At 44.7% G+C, this 13,264-nt stretch overlaps 1 protein-coding gene and 1 long non-coding RNA gene across 2 annotated transcripts; both read left to right on the top strand.

The window, feature by feature from the left end:
• The first annotated feature begins 2,663 nt into the window (after window positions 1-2,663).
• Window positions 2,664-5,451, top strand: LOC120909415. The gene is made up of 3 exons (XR_005741263.1): window positions 2,664-2,865; window positions 4,232-4,379; window positions 5,421-5,451. It is a non-coding gene; the product is annotated as an uncharacterized LOC120909415 (long non-coding RNA).
• A 1,073-nt stretch (window positions 5,452-6,524) lies between these two features.
• LOC120909410 (zinc finger protein OZF-like) lies at window positions 6,525-10,272 on the top strand. The gene is made up of 3 exons (XM_040321176.1): window positions 6,525-6,559; window positions 6,678-6,816; window positions 8,450-10,272. The coding sequence occupies exons 2-3, from the start codon at window positions 6,732-6,734 to the stop codon at window positions 9,874-9,876; spliced, it is 1,512 nt and encodes a 503-aa protein (XP_040177110.1). The 5' UTR covers window positions 6,525-6,559; window positions 6,678-6,731; the 3' UTR covers window positions 9,877-10,272.
• Window positions 10,273-13,264: the final 2,992 nt, after the last annotated feature.

Genomic DNA, 13,264 nt, shown 5'->3' with positions numbered 1-13,264 from the left:
TTGTTATTTTTTTAATTCATGAAACAGTTTTTTTTTTTTTTTTCCCCAAAAAAGGCGTTTGAAAAATTATTTTTGTGCAAATACCGTGCGAGGGAAAAAAAGTTAGAATGACCGCCATTTTATTTCCTAGGGTGTCTGCTAAAAAATATATATATATATATATATAATGTTTGGGGGTTCTGGTTAATTTTCTAGCAAAAATGTTTTGATTTTTACATGAAGGAGAGAAGTGCCAAAATAGGCCCGGTGGACAAGTGGTTAAAGGGACGTATTGGTACGCCCATTTGCCTACCCGTGCCATATCTGCGGTGGTTGCTATGTGCTTAAGCAGAGCGTAACGTGTTGGAGGGCACGGCCTTGGCTGAGAGCTCATTCTTCTACTACAGGTTTGTCACGATATGTGGCTTATGGATCTTCTTCCTGCTAGACTTAAACATCAGGACTGACTCTATAGACCATCTATAATTTTACTGAAGGCCAACAAAATATACAATACAAATACAGCAACAAAAAATCCAAAAGAATTCTAACAAACCCATTCTTTCTTCTACTCCACAATTTCTAGAAGAAGCCAATAGAGGCCCTCCATGCCCCACCTATAACTTCACTTCTGGGTGGACTGAACCGTGGACTTCACCGTGCCAATCCCATATAAACATGGAAGGCTTCAACCAAGCTACTTCTCCACCCTTTGGCCAAAGCAGCACAAACCGCACCCTTGCACACTAGAAGGCCGAGAGAGGCGTAGAATTTCTATGGACTCCATGCAGAGCTGTAGCTGACTTTCCATTCGCTGGACTCGTGTTTACCGGCCTATTCGCCAAACCCCAGAGAAATTCTGTCTCGAAGGCCCAGCAAAGCCATATTGTATTCCTGTGACGTTCCTGCTACAAGGTGTCTCCTCTGGAGTAGTCATTGCTTCTCGGTCTATTTCAACAAATAAGTTGATTGATTGTATATTTGTGTTCCTCTGGTCCCTTTACCCCAATAAAACCAATGACTTTACCGTGTGTGTTCTCTGTCTGTAATTGAGAAAGTCAATGAATTATTATTTCATTCATAACTGCTACTTTGGTGTTTTGGATGCCATAAAGTTAAACAACCTTGCGTTGTATTTAGAGGTCGACCAATATGGGTTTTTCTTTGGCCGATGCCGATATTTAGAAATCTGGGCAGCCGATTTTTGCGGCCGATATTTTAGGCCTATTTTTTTTTTGGTGCCACTGGCTCGTGGCACTGGATGGCAATGGAAGATGGCACTTATTGGCACTGGCAGGTTGCACTGGAAGGCACTAAAAGATGGTATTAGCAGATGGCACTGATTGGCAGGTGGCACTAATTGACACTGGCAGGTGGCACTGATTGGTGCTCGGAGGTGGGTGGAACCAAGGGACAGTGCTTGGAGGTGGGTAGTGGGTGGAACCAAGGGATGGTGCTTGGAGGTGGGTAGTGGGTGGAACCAAGGGACGGTGCTCGGAGGTGGGTAGTGGGTGGAACCAAGGGACGGTGCTCCGAGGTGGGTAGTGGGTGGAACCAAGGGACGGTGCTTGGAGCTGGGTAGTGGGTGGAACCAAGGGACGGTGCTTGGAGGTGGGTAGTGGGTGGAACCAAGGGACGGTGCTCGGAGGTGGGTCGTGGGTGGAACCAAGGGACAGTGCTCGGAGGTGGGTAGTGGGTGGAACCAAGGGACAGTCCTCGGAGGTGGGTAGTGGGTGGAACCAAGGGACAGTGCTCGGAGGTGGGTAGTGGGTGGAACCAAGGGACAGTGCTGCTCGGAGGTGGGTAGTGGGTAAAACCAAGGGACAGTGCTCGGAGGTGGGTAGTGGGTGGAACCAAGGGACAGTGCTCGGAGGTGGATAGTGGGTAAAACCAAGGGACAGTGCTCGGAGGTGGGTAGTGGGTGGAACCAAGGGACAGTGCTCAGAGGTGGGTAGTGGGTGGAACCAAGGGACAGTCCTCGGAGGTGGGTAGTGGGTGGAACCAAGGAATGGTGCTTGGAGGTGGGTAGGGGCGGAGACAATGGGTAACTCTGAAAGGGGAGTTTCTGAACCTGTTTTCTGAGAAGAAAAGCCCTGGGTGCAATTGATGTTTACATGTGCTCACCCTACACTGGGTTGTGTACGGGGGTGACCGGGGTGATTTAAAAAAATCTATATTTTGTTTAAAAAAATATATATTATATTCTATATTTTTAACTTTATGGATATTTATTGCTATCACAAGGGGGCTAAACAAGCCCCCTATTTAATAACATGGGCAAGTATTCTTTTTTATAGAGACGTTGGGGGTTTATTTGACCCCCAATGTTTCCCTTACCCCTAAGCGCAGCTATTCAAACACAGATCATGACCAGATACATGTCCTGTTATTTTCCAACATCGTATAACAAAGCTGTCCAATAAAAATGGCAGTTGGAGAGCTGAGACCAGCCATTTACCACTGACGGGTGCTTACAATGATCAGCTTTCATTTATTCCCGCAAGTTATTCACAAATAACTTCTTAAGAAGTGTTAGCTGGGCTTTAATTCATTAGTCAAGTCCATCTAAATCTGCTAGACTAACACTGCCCTCCCCCAGACTGACAATGCTGCTGTCCAGTTGTATGAAGGTGAAAAACCTGAAGACTTTACAAACCAATTTAACTCTTTCCCACTGTAGCTAAAACTACAGCAATAAAAAGAAGGCTGTAGTTCTTACACGCTCCACAAGGCGGCCATGTCGCTTATACTGAGTAAAATGCAAGAGCTGAAAGGAGGCGACTTACAAAACAGGAAGTGATGCGAGGTACGGACAGGAAGTTCCGGGTGAAAAATCAGTTGGGAGGGAGTATAAAGGAGACATTGCTGGAACTGGCAGCAGAGGAGGTAATAATCATTTATACCCCCCAACCAAACCCTATATCATGTCCTCCATAGTCACACTGGTTTATAGACCAGATACATCCTAAATATAGAACCATTTATCCAACTGTCCATCCAGAGCCTCTGGTTTATAGACCGGATACATCCTAAATATAGAGCCATGTATCCAACTGTCCATCCAGAGCCTCTGGTTTATAGACCAGATACATCCTAAATATAGAACCATTTATCCAACTGTCCATCCAGAGCCTCTGGTTTATAGACCAGATACATCCTAAATATAGAGCCAATTATCCAACTGTCCATCCAGAGCCTCTGGTTTATAGACCAGATACATCCTAAATATAGAGCCATTTATTCAACTTATATAAATAGGGAATATTAGCTGGATTCAGAGACGTTTACGCCGGCGTATCAGTAGATACGCCGTCGTAACTCTGAATCTACGCCGGCATAAATTTTGAAAAAAAGCAATATTTATTACTTTTTGCTATAATAAATATCCCCCAAAAATATATAAAAAAAAGTTTTTTCCCCCAGTTTAGGCCGACACGTATTCTTCTACATATTTTTGGTAAAAAATAAAAATTGCAATAAGCGTTTATTGATTGGTTTGCGCAAAAGTTATAGCGTCTACAAAATAGAGGATCGTTTTATGGCATTTTTTTTTATACTAGTAATGGAGGCGATCAGCAATTTTTATCGTGACTGCGACATTATGGCGGACACATCGGACACTTTTGGCGCTATTTTGGGACCATGCACATTTACACAGCGATCATTGCTATAACTGTGCACTGATTACTGTGAAAATGACACTGGCAAAGAAGAGGTTAAGTGTGTCCTAGGGAGTGATTCTAACTGTAGGGGGGATGTGCTGTGTGTGACACAACACTGATCACCGCTTCTGATTACAGGAAGCTGTGATCAGTGTCCTGTCACTGGGAAGACTGGGGAAATGCTTGTTTACATTAGCATTTCCCTGTTCTTCCTCACTGTGAGACGATCGCCTGTATCCCTGCGGACATCGAGTCCGCGGGACCCTTGGTCAGACTCACGGAGCTCGCGTCAGGTGTGCGCCTTTGGTGGCGCACGCATGACCACAACGCCGCTTCTTAAAGGGGATATATATATATACGTTCATCTGCCTGCCCGTGCCATTCTGCCAACGTATATAGTCGTGTGATGGTTGGCAATCGGTTAAAGGGGACGTACCTGTATGACCAACTGCCTGTCTGTGCCATTCTGCCGACGTATATTGTTGTGCGCTGGTCGGCAAGCGGTTAATAAAACACAGACCTGACCGGAGAGGTGAGGAGGATTCTGGGAAAATGTACAGTGGTAATTGTTACTTTTTGTTTTAATGCAGAGATGTGAGGTATTAAGTATGTATCATCGGTCTCCATGAGCCCTTCTCCACTTCATCGCCTTCACCTCCCTCCCCGACAACTAAGAAATATATCAGCAAGAAGATTCTAGAAGTCACCCAGAAGATCATTGGTCTGCTGACAGGAGAGGTGAGCGGTGCCGGGAATTCTGGGAGATTATCCAGTAACAGACAAGGACTCTTGGGTCTAGGGTCATCCTGTGCCCCTTTTGGGCATAGGGTGACTGAGAAATGATAATTATAAATTACATGAGATGGGACATTACTAATAATTCATGTATTGCAGGAGATCTGGACATATTACAAGTTGTTCCTCATGAACAGGTTAATAGACTATTGAGATGCTAACTAAGTCTGCTACTGTGGTGATGTGGATTGAAACCGAGAGTCAGCCTGGCTGGCTATTATGGGATGTTAAAGTATCTTGCTGTGATTACATTCTGTGTCCATTGTACTAATTAAGTCTGAAAGATGTCTCCTTTCAGGGGTAGGGAATTAGCATGTCAATTATGTTTAGTTAGGGAATGTGTTTTGTGTAAGGCCTCGTACACACGGACGTACTGTCCGCTCGAAGATTTCTGTCTGATGGTTGTACACACCATGAAACAGAAATCCGCGCGGACACGATATGCGGTGACGTGGCCGCGCCCGCGCCGATGACGCGGCGACGTGCGCGGCCCTGGAAGTTCAATGCTTCCACGCATGCGTGGAATCACTTCGACGCATGCGAGGGATGGTGGCCGATCGGACATGTCCGGTGAGTCTGTACAGACGACCGAACATGTCCGACGGACAGGCTTCCAGCGGACATGTTTCTTGGCATGCTAAGAAACATTTGTCCGCTGGTAACCTGTCCGATCCGCCGGAAAATTGTCCGGTCGGACGTACAGACGACCGAAGATGTCCGCTGAAACTGGTCAGCGGACATGTTCGGTCGTGTGTACGGGGCCTTACAGGTGAGGGGAACTTGTCCCAGAGACAGACCGTCTGGGTAATGAGTAGTAATTAACACACCTGAATGTCATTATCTAAAAGAATGTGATTGAAGCCCCATTGTGTGATGTGTGGGTGGAGTGTGTCTTTGTTCCTTTTGATTACTGTAACATGCCTGTAACTGCATAAAAAGCTGAGAGTGTACCATTAAAGATTCATTCATACATTTTGAAACCAGTAACAGAGCTTGTCGGTCTCGTTATTTTGGGAAATGGAATGGATCGTGTCTGATGTCTGTCGGACTGTCGGATAAGCTGTCGTGGCTGATGGAATGGGAATATCGTAAACGGTGGTGACCGTTACAGTCACTGTCTATTTCTCCATGGAGGAGTGGGAGTATTTAAAAGGACACAAGGATCTCTACAAGGACGTCATGATGGAGAACCAGCCACCCCTCAGTTATGTACAAATTGGAGAACATAAATGTCATTTAAATGAGTTAATACTCAACCTCATCCTAGAGGTGATCTACCTGCTGACTGGAGAGGTAAGGTCAATTCTGGAGGTTTTGGAAGTTAATAAAACACATTTAATTTTTTTTTTATTTTTTTTTAAACCCCATGACGTGTGAAACACATTCAAAAACTTCACATTTAATAAGAGAGATGAGGTCTTCTAACCCTGTGATGATAATTGCTGTATTATACAGGAGTGTGCAGTAGTGAGGAAGACCTCTTCAGAGAGGACAAGCCACAGCAAGTCCCATGGATGGTGGAAAAATCAAAGTCCTATTATTCTTCTTTCACCACACTCCATTTCTTATAGGAAAAATGGGGAGAAGATCTTAAAAGTCATCCAGAAGATGATGGCGCTGCTGACAGGAGAGGTGAGCGGTGCCGGGAATTCTGGGACATTATCCAGTAACAGACAAGGGATGTGTCTGGATGGTGACTGTATCATTGTGTGTGTCAGGTTCCTATAAGGTGTCAGGATGTCACTGTCTATTTCTCCATGGAGGAGTGGGAGTATTTAGAAGAACACAAGGATCTCTACAAGGACGTTATCGTGGAGGATCAGCCGCCCCTCACATCTCCGGGTAAGAGGAGACTTTATTGTAAAGGAGAGAGCAGTACTGAGGGTACACCTAGATCCCCCATCATCTGACTCAATGATCTGACGCCCTTACGCGTTACGTCCAATGAAGAATTTATCGAACCTTGTTTATTAAGAGGTCTATAAGCAGTGCTTTGTATTCAGTCAGTGTGTGTGTTTCCGACAGATGGATCCAGTAATGGGAACACACCAGAGAGATGTCCCCGTCCTCTGTATTCCCGGGATTCCACACAAGAAGATTACACCATCCCTCACCATCATCAGGTAGGTGTAATTTGGGGGGGGTCTTTGGCTCAATTGAAATCCAAAATTCCTAAAGAACGTTCTTTTGTGTAGTTTCAATTTACTGGTCAGTCATTTTTATATCACTCTTTTGGTTTAGGATAAACTGACTGATGTGAAAGTTGAGATTAAAGATGAAGGAGAAGAGACGTCAATGGGCGAAGACTGGCAGTCCACAGAGGAGGTTGGAATGGTCGTTGCAATTAAAGAAGAGGAACCTTCTCAAGATATCCGCACAGGTAAGAAATAAATACTAAATACAAGACATTGTATTTCACACAGTTGAATTGGTCGCTAGACCAATATATGTGACCCCTGTCTGTAAAACATGGTGGTGGCTGGAGGCAGGGCTGTCTTTAATGTTGATTGGACCCTGGGCAAAAAAAATCTTGTAATTCTTGAAGTGTCATTTATTGGTACATTAGAGTGACAGTAAAACAATAGTGCTGACGCGTTTCAGCAATAGCCTTAGTCATAGCTACAACTAAGGCTATTGCCGAAACGCATCAGTGCTATTGTTTTGCTGTCACTTTGATGTACCCATAAACGACACTTTAAGGATTACAGTCTTGCCGGCTCTTTTTACTATTTGTAACAACGACACGTCCCGTGTAGCCCAAAACAATGAAAATAATACTGCTTGAATGCCCTTCAAACTTGGATCAGTCGGATCGGCACATGAGTAGACTGGTGCAAGACAGAATCGGCTTATAGGCTCTAGGAGACTTCAACAAAATGGTAGCCGTCTGCACCCAGATACTGACTCCCTGTTGCATAAATGTAAATTAGATGGGTTTACCCCCTTAATGACCAGGCCATTTTGGCGATACCGCACTGTGTCGCTTTAACTGACAATTGCAAGGTCGTGCGACGCTGTACCCAAACATAATTAGTGTCCTATTTTTCCAACAAATAGAGCTTTCTTTTGATGGTATTTGATCACCTCCTGCGGTTTTGTTTTTTTGGCGCTATAAACAAAATTTCAATTTTCAATTTCAATTCAATTTTTTTTTACTTTTTGCTATAATAAATAAAAAGCTTGCGGCAGGGGCAAATTCAAAGTAACGTAAATATACGTTACTTTGCGCAGCAGTGCCATTCTGCTGACGTATACCGTATTTATCGGCGTATAACGCGCGCCGGCGTATAACGCGCACCCCCAATTTAAGACAGAAATTTCAGGATTTAAAAATAAATAAATAAACCACTTAGAAGCAAAATAATGGTCAGTGTCCCTCTGCAGCCTGTGTGTCCCTCTGCAGCCTCACTTCATCTCCTCATGCAGCCGCCAGTCATCTCGTACAGCCGTCATAGTGTCCCTCTGCCACCTCGTGTCCCTCTGCAGCCTGTGTGTACCTATGCAGACACACCATCTCTTCACGCAGCTGCCCGCCATCTCAGTCACATACAGTCCCGCCTCGTGTCCCTCTGCAGCCTGTGTGTACCTCTGCAGACACACCATCTCTTCACGCAGCTGCCCGCCATCTCGTACAGCCGTCATCACTCGGCATCTGCAGTCACATACACAGTCCCGTGTGTGACGTCAAAGCCGAGTAAAGGGAAGATGACGGCTCCGTGAATTCCGGCGGCACTCGTTCCCCTCCGAGTCCGAGGTGCGCTATCGGCGTATAACGCGCACCCCTGCTTTGTCCCCGATTTTCACGGGAAAAAAGTGCGCGTTATACGCAGATAAATACGGTATGTACAGGAGACGGTCGGGAACAGGTTAAGCGGTTAAAGTAACGCAGTGCCTTCCGTATGGCAAAAAATGGCTTGGTAATGAAGGGGGGGTAAATCTTCTGGAGGTCAAGTGGTTACGTTTAGTTATCCCTTTTGCTTTTAATAATAAATGAAAAAATATCTTTCCAACAGATGGACATGATGCTCTGAATACCTCTCCAGAAAATCCGATGTCCTCTCTGGATTATAAAATGGAAGAGGATGGGGTCTCAGAATATTCTCCGAGAGTAAACTCCACAGCTACAAATATACAAAACCGTGACTACAGTGCAGATAGATCACCAGATCCCTCCAATCTTGAGGAATCTTCTTCTTCTGATGATTCAGATACCAGTAAACCTCGAGAGAAGAGCCGATTTCCTTGTCCTGAATGTGAGAAATGTTTTAGTGAGAAGTCCCGTCTTGTTGAACATCAGAGGACGCACGCCCGCGATATACTTTATTCAGAAGGTGAAAAGACTTCTACTCACGAATCAGCACAGGTCGTACCTCAACCACATCGCCACAGAAGGTGGCCCTACTCGTGTTCGGAGTGCGGGAAATCTTTGAAAACAAAATGTGAACTTCGCCTACACCAGAGAACCCACACCGGCGAGGAGATCTTCTCCTGCACCGAGTGCGATAAATCCTTCACGGCAAAGTCCCAACTGAAAAAACACCAGAAATATCACACCGGGGAGAAGCCCTTCTCGTGTCCCCAGTGCAAAAAATCATTTATGGAAAAATCGCAGTTTGTGGCGCACCAGAAATCTCACAGCGGAGAGAAGCCCTTCTCCTGTAACGAGTGCGGGAAATCGTTTGCAGCCAAATCGCATCTTGTTAGGCACCAGAAATATCATGCCAATGAAAAGCCGTTTCCGTGTTCCGAGTGTGAGATGTCCTTCACAACAGTATCGGGTCTCGTTAAACACCAGAGAGTCCACACCGGTGAGAAGCCCTTTTCGTGTTCCCAGTGCAGCCGATGTTTTTCCCAAAAAGAAAACTTCATTACCCATCTGAAGCGGCACTCTGGCGAGATGCCCTTCAGTTGTTCGGAGTGCGGGAAATGTTTCAGCTCAAATGGGCACCTTATTACACACCAGAGAACCCACACGGGCGAGCGTCCTTTCTCGTGTTCTGTGTGCAGGAGGAGCTTCACTCAGAAAATTAACCTTCTTAGGCATGAGATGCGTCACAAGGGCGAGCGCCCCTTCTCCTGTTCAGAGTGCGGGAAAAGTTTCATCGACAAAGCATACCTGCTCTTACACCAGAGAAACCACACAGGGGAACGTCCTTTTGCATGCTCCGAGTGTGAGAAGAGTTTTACGCGGAAGGGTCACCTACTTAAACACCAGAGAAGTCACACAAACGTGCGTCCTTTTTCGTGTTCGTTGTGTGGAAAAAGCTACACCGAGAAAGGACACTTTCTTACACACCAGAGGACCCACACAGGCGAGCGCCCTTTTTCCTGTCCGGAGTGCGGGAAATGTTTCGCCAGTAAGGGATACCTTCTTGCACACCAAAAAAGACACACTGTGAAGAGCCCTTTTCAGTCTCAGTGTGCGGAAAGTGTTTCATAGGGATGAAATATCTTCATGTGCTGGATGGGATTGTGACGAAACGCGTCGACAGGTGTGGGAAGTGGTCATACTTTGCCATGGGTGCCCCCAAAGACCCTACAAAGTGCAAGAGAACTTTTCAGTAGATATGAATGCAATAAGTAAAGGGTTCTATGTTCTAGGAAACATCTAGAAATATTATAAAAGAAGAGACAGCTCTGCGATCCTGTGAGGTTAATCTTCACACCAGTGGTCCTCTCATAGCCTCTGCAAGACAATTCTGTAGGTGTGATCGAAGGAGCCGGTACCTCAAAGTATGGCAGTTAGACAATTTTTATCGCGATGGCGAACGTTGGCACCCCTAGATGTTTTGGATCTACATTTCCCATGATGCTCAATTACACTGCAGAATGCATGAGGGTCATGGGAAATGTAATTCCAAAACACCTGGGGTGCCAAGGTTCGTCCATCACTGGTATGGGGGGGAGTAAGCTCCAGCACAGAAAAGTTGACACGTTTCGCTGAAATTCGTTAACATTTCTGTGCTGAAATTTTAATCCCACTATACCAGTGATGGCAAACCTTGGCACCCCAGATGTTTTGGAACTACTTTTCCCATGATGCTCAACTACACTGCAGAGTGCAGGAGGATCATGGGAAATGTAGTAGTGGGATGCAAATTCCAGCACAGAAATGTTAACGAATTTCAGCGAAACGCATCAACTTTTCCTGTGCTGGAGCTTACTCCCCCATACCAGTGATGGCCGAACCTTGGCACCCCAGATGTTTTGGAACTACATTTCCCATGATCCTCCTGCACTCTGCAGTGTAGTTGGGCATCATGGGAAATTTAGTTCCAAAACATCTGGAGTGCCGAGGTTCACCATCACTGCCCTAGACTGTTTGATTTGCGATAAAATAACTGCAATACATCGAGGCGCTGGCTCCACTATTCGTATCTAGAAATATTTATTGTGACTAAGCCATTTTGTTGTCAAAAATAAAAATACATAAGGCGTGGAGTTCCTACTTTGCATATCTGGACACTACATTCCATCTTAGTAAAGAGACAAACCAATAAATTTAAGGGATCCTTGAGGTGTTACTATGTTCTTTCAAATAATCAACAAAATACACTATATTACCAAAAGTATTGGGACGACTGCCTTTACACACAAACGAACTTTAAAGTGGTTGTAAACCCTTATGCCGCGTACACACGATCATTTTTTCAGCATGAAGAAAACTTAGTTTTTCAAAAAGGTCATTTAAAATGATCGTGTGTGGGCTACACATCATTTTTCAGGTTGTGAAAAACTATAAAAAAAAAAATTCGAACATGCTGCATTTTTAAACGTCGTTTTAAACTATGTTGTTTTTCGGGTTGTAAAAAATGATCGTGTGTGGGCTAAAACGACGTAAAATACCCGCGCATGCTCAGAAGCAAGTTATGAGACGGGAGCGCTCGTTCTAGTAAAACTACCGTTCATAATGGAGTAAGCACATTCATCACGCTGTAACAGACAAAAAAGCACGAATCGTCTTTTACTAACACCGAATCAGCTAAAGCACCCCAAAGGCGAATGGAACTTCCCCTTCAGAGTGCCGTCGTACGGTGGTGTACGTCACCGCGCTTTGTTCATCATTTTTCAAAAACGATGGTGTGTGGGCAACGCCGTTTTTAATGATGAAGTTGGAAAAACATCGTTTTTGGACATGCTGAAAAATGACATTTTTTTTCATGCCGAAAATTTGTTTCAATTTGTATGCAACCAGGCAGGCCCTTGCACTACATGTTTTTGGTAATTCTGAAGACAAAAATCTACAGGAAATCTAATAGTGTGTATGGGGCTTAAGACTGGGATTAAAGTTCATGTGCGTGTAAAGGCCGGCGTCCCAATACTTTTGGTAAACTTTTTAGCCCAGATTCACATACATCGGCGCATATTTAATGCCGCCGTAGCGTATCTTCTTTACGCTACGCCGACCCAGCACAGCGAGGCAAGCACCAAATTCACAAAGCACTTGCCACCAAATCTGCGCTGTGTTTCTTAGGTGTAACTCGTCGGAAGTGGAAGTGGGCGTGAGCCATGCAAATGATGGGCCGAGTGCCATAAAGCTACAAATAACGAACGGCGCATGCGCCTTCCTGCTAACGCATCCAGTGCGCATGCTCAGAATCACGTCGGAACTACTCCCTAAGATACGACGGATCATTGCCTACGACGTGAACGTAACCTACGCCTAGTCATATTCACGTACAATGTAAACGACAAAAGATACGACGGCTTGTGTTCCCTGGTCCATACCAGGCAAACCGCGTATATTATGCGCCGGGTGCAAGTACGTTCGTGAATCGGCATATCTCCCTCATTTGCATATATGCATAGAAAATCAATGGGAGCGGAAAATGCGCCCAGCGTAAATATGCGCCCACGATAGGCCGGCGTAGGAAAGTTACGTCGGTTGGATGAAGCCTATTTTCAGGCGTATCTCACTTTTTTTGGGCACGGCGCACAGATACGACGGCGCATACTTACACTTACGCGGTGTATCTCAAGATACGTCGGCGTAAGTGCTTTGTGAATCCGGGCCTTTGTGTGTATCTAGAGAGAGAATAAATTTTATATATATATATATATATATATATATATATATATATATATATATATATATATATATTTTTTTCCCTCCTTTTGGACAATACAGGCTCAATTTACAAAGCTTTACAGATTTTCAGTCATGTGACTGTACGTTTTGAAGTCTCAATCATTGAAAATAACTCACTTTTTTTTTTTTATTATTGTAATAACGATCATTATGCTGGTGTTTAGTTTTGTGAACAGAGCCTCATGCACATAAAAGGTACCAAAACCACATAACATGAACCCTCAAGGCCTGTACACACGATACGTAAATCGGAAGTAAAATTTCGCCCGACGAACGATCTGCTGATTTTTTTTCCCCCGTTGTTAGTACAGTGCTTTTCGACAGCCGATTCCGTTTTTCCGGCGGACAAAAACTGGATGTGCAAACTGTAACATTTTTGTCGTACGTGAACTCAATGTCCGATTTTCGTTTCATTAGTACGTTTTTTTCGTACAAATCTTTTTTTAAGAACAAGACTACGAAACGAAACAACACAAAATTATTCAACACGCGACGTCGCTTCTGAAGTTGTATTCTGTCGTACGAGAATTTTCTTATGGTGAGTAGCCTCTTCACTTGGACATGCAACAAAAAAATGGTGTGTGCGAAGGTGTCCCTAGACACAACGTAGCACAACGCTGGAGATTGGGGACTGCTGACATCGCTGTGTTCATCTGACATCTACACTCCTTCCTTTCTAATGGAATCCTACATATAATTCTCTTCATCCCACCCCAGAGCACCCCCATATAGAGCCAGC

The sequence above is a fragment of the Rana temporaria genome, chromosome 8, assembly GCF_905171775.1.
Source record: "Rana temporaria chromosome 8, aRanTem1.1, whole genome shotgun sequence".
Classification (NCBI taxonomy): domain Eukaryota; kingdom Metazoa; phylum Chordata; class Amphibia; order Anura; family Ranidae; genus Rana; species Rana temporaria.
Note: the sequence above shows the minus strand (reverse complement) of the source record. Positions and strands in the feature narration are given on the sequence as shown.